The sequence below is a fragment of the Trachymyrmex septentrionalis genome, unplaced genomic scaffold (assembly GCF_001594115.1).
Source record: "Trachymyrmex septentrionalis isolate Tsep2-gDNA-1 unplaced genomic scaffold, Tsep1.0 scaffold21, whole genome shotgun sequence".
Classification (NCBI taxonomy): domain Eukaryota; kingdom Metazoa; phylum Arthropoda; class Insecta; order Hymenoptera; family Formicidae; genus Trachymyrmex; species Trachymyrmex septentrionalis.
In genome coordinates, this window is record NW_017305288.1 from 1,202,933 (window position 1) to 1,204,841 (window position 1,909).

Consider the following 1,909-nt stretch of genomic DNA (forward strand, 5'->3'; position numbering starts at 1 on the left):
TACCTCCATTTACCTAGAACTTGTCGTGTACTCCGTTACATCATCTATTCTACTGGAAACCGGTAGATGTATCTTTGTAGTCTGATCATAATCGCCAGGCTCCTTAGTAATTTCACCATCGTGGATTGATCTCCCAGTTGACAAATAAACTTCAGTACCTTGTGTTTCAGTCTCATGGAGGCCTTCAGTAACAGTGATCGATGATATCGTTACGGGCTCCAACGTAACGAAATCATCTCGAGTCGAACTCGTTGATGGAGCTTCAGTAAGAAAAATGCTGCTATCGCTGCTAACACTAGAATCTTCGTACTTTGATGTCGTAGTCTTTTCCATAATTGTATATCTCTTCGTATAAGGTGAACTACTTGTTCTCAGAGATGTCGAATAAGTGGCAAAGCTGATAGTTGATGGGGATGATAAAGATAAAGATGTGTCCATTAACGAAGTCGATTCTTCAGGTGAAACTATGGCAGTTGTAGTTCTGATTAAACTCGTTTCTTGTTCAGATGTGTCTTCCATTTCTAGAGTAGTTGTCGATGGAAAACTATATTCGCACATAGGACCACCGTAATTCGGTGGACACGCACAAGTAAAACTATTGATACCATCGATACAAGTACCTCCATTGTTGCATTGTGCAAATTTCGATTCACAATCGTCATATCTTAGCTCACAAAATACACCATGATAATCGGGCACGCAGTAACAAACTGAACGATCGTCCTCCAGTAGACATACCGCTCCGTTTTGACAAGGATTCTCTTTGCACGGCACAATTGCCTTATCGCAGTCTTTGCCAGTAAAACCTTTAATAAAAATAACAAAATGTTCATTAGAATTTATACGTTATATACAATGTTAGAAAAATAAGAAAAGTGGTATATATTATTTTTTACATTCTTTAAAGAGTACTCATCCTAAAAAGATAACGATAGTAAGATACTTGTAACTTCCGAAATTTAATTTTATGGTTTCATAAGTTATTTGTGCTATTTCTAGACAAAAATATTTGTAACTCATGGCAAGAATAATTTATTTACCGAATAAACAAGCACAAGTGTAGGAAGAGGGAATATTGATGCAGAGACCACCATTTCTGCATGGTGACTCCAAGCATTCGTCAACGTCCACCTCACAGAGGGCACCGGTCCATCCTTTTCAAAGTGAAATCGTACATAAGAAGAGAAAAGTATCATAATTATAATAGAATAAAAAATGCAGAGGAGCAAAATATTTTGTACGCATGTAAGTAACTTTACGAATTTCTTACCTTCGCGACAACGACAATAGAATGAGAAACCGGGTCCTTCGATGCATTCACCGGAATTTTTGCACATTGTCTCGTTGCAGACTGATGCATCGATCTCGCAATATTCTCCTAGAAATAAAACAAGAAAATAACAATGTGAAAACTTTTTGAATAAACATATTTATCATCGCACACCTGAGTACCCATCCAAACATTGACAAGTGATGCCATCATAATCAACGCAGGTACCATTATTAAGGCACGGATGATTCGAACACTCGCTATATCTTTGTTCACAATTTACACCTATTTTTAATGTAAAATAGTATTATTTTTATTAATTCTCTTGTATTAATTTATGGCGAACAATATGACGAAAAAAAATGAATTACCTACAAACCCATCGGGACAGGTACAATTATATGCGGCAACGCCGTCATTGCATGTGCCACCATTAAGACAAGGATCTGACCAACATTCGTCCCAATTAATTTCACAATTAATCCCCGTGTAACCATCGATGCAGTAACAAGAATAAGTGCTGTGTCATACATGAAAAAAATCACACAAAGTGAAAATAAATAGATACTTTAATCATTTTAATTATTTTGATTGATATATATTTTTAAATTAATTAGTATAATACTAACAAGAATATAT

At 35.7% G+C, this 1,909-nt stretch overlaps 1 protein-coding gene across 1 annotated transcript in view; it reads right to left on the minus strand.

Moving 5' to 3' along the window:
* The window catches only part of LOC108748098 (protein eyes shut), a 7,296-nt gene that overhangs the window by 4,038 nt on the left and 1,349 nt on the right, over positions 1-1,909 (minus strand). The window contains exons 3-7 of the mRNA XM_018486103.1: positions 1,642-1,790; positions 1,445-1,555; positions 1,271-1,378; positions 1,041-1,154; positions 14-806 (exon numbers count right to left, since the gene is read on the minus strand). Of these exons, the coding sequence (XP_018341605.1) occupies positions 14-806; positions 1,041-1,154; positions 1,271-1,378; positions 1,445-1,555; positions 1,642-1,790 (1,275 nt within the window). The remainder of the gene's footprint in view (positions 1-13; positions 807-1,040; positions 1,155-1,270; positions 1,379-1,444; positions 1,556-1,641; positions 1,791-1,909) is intronic.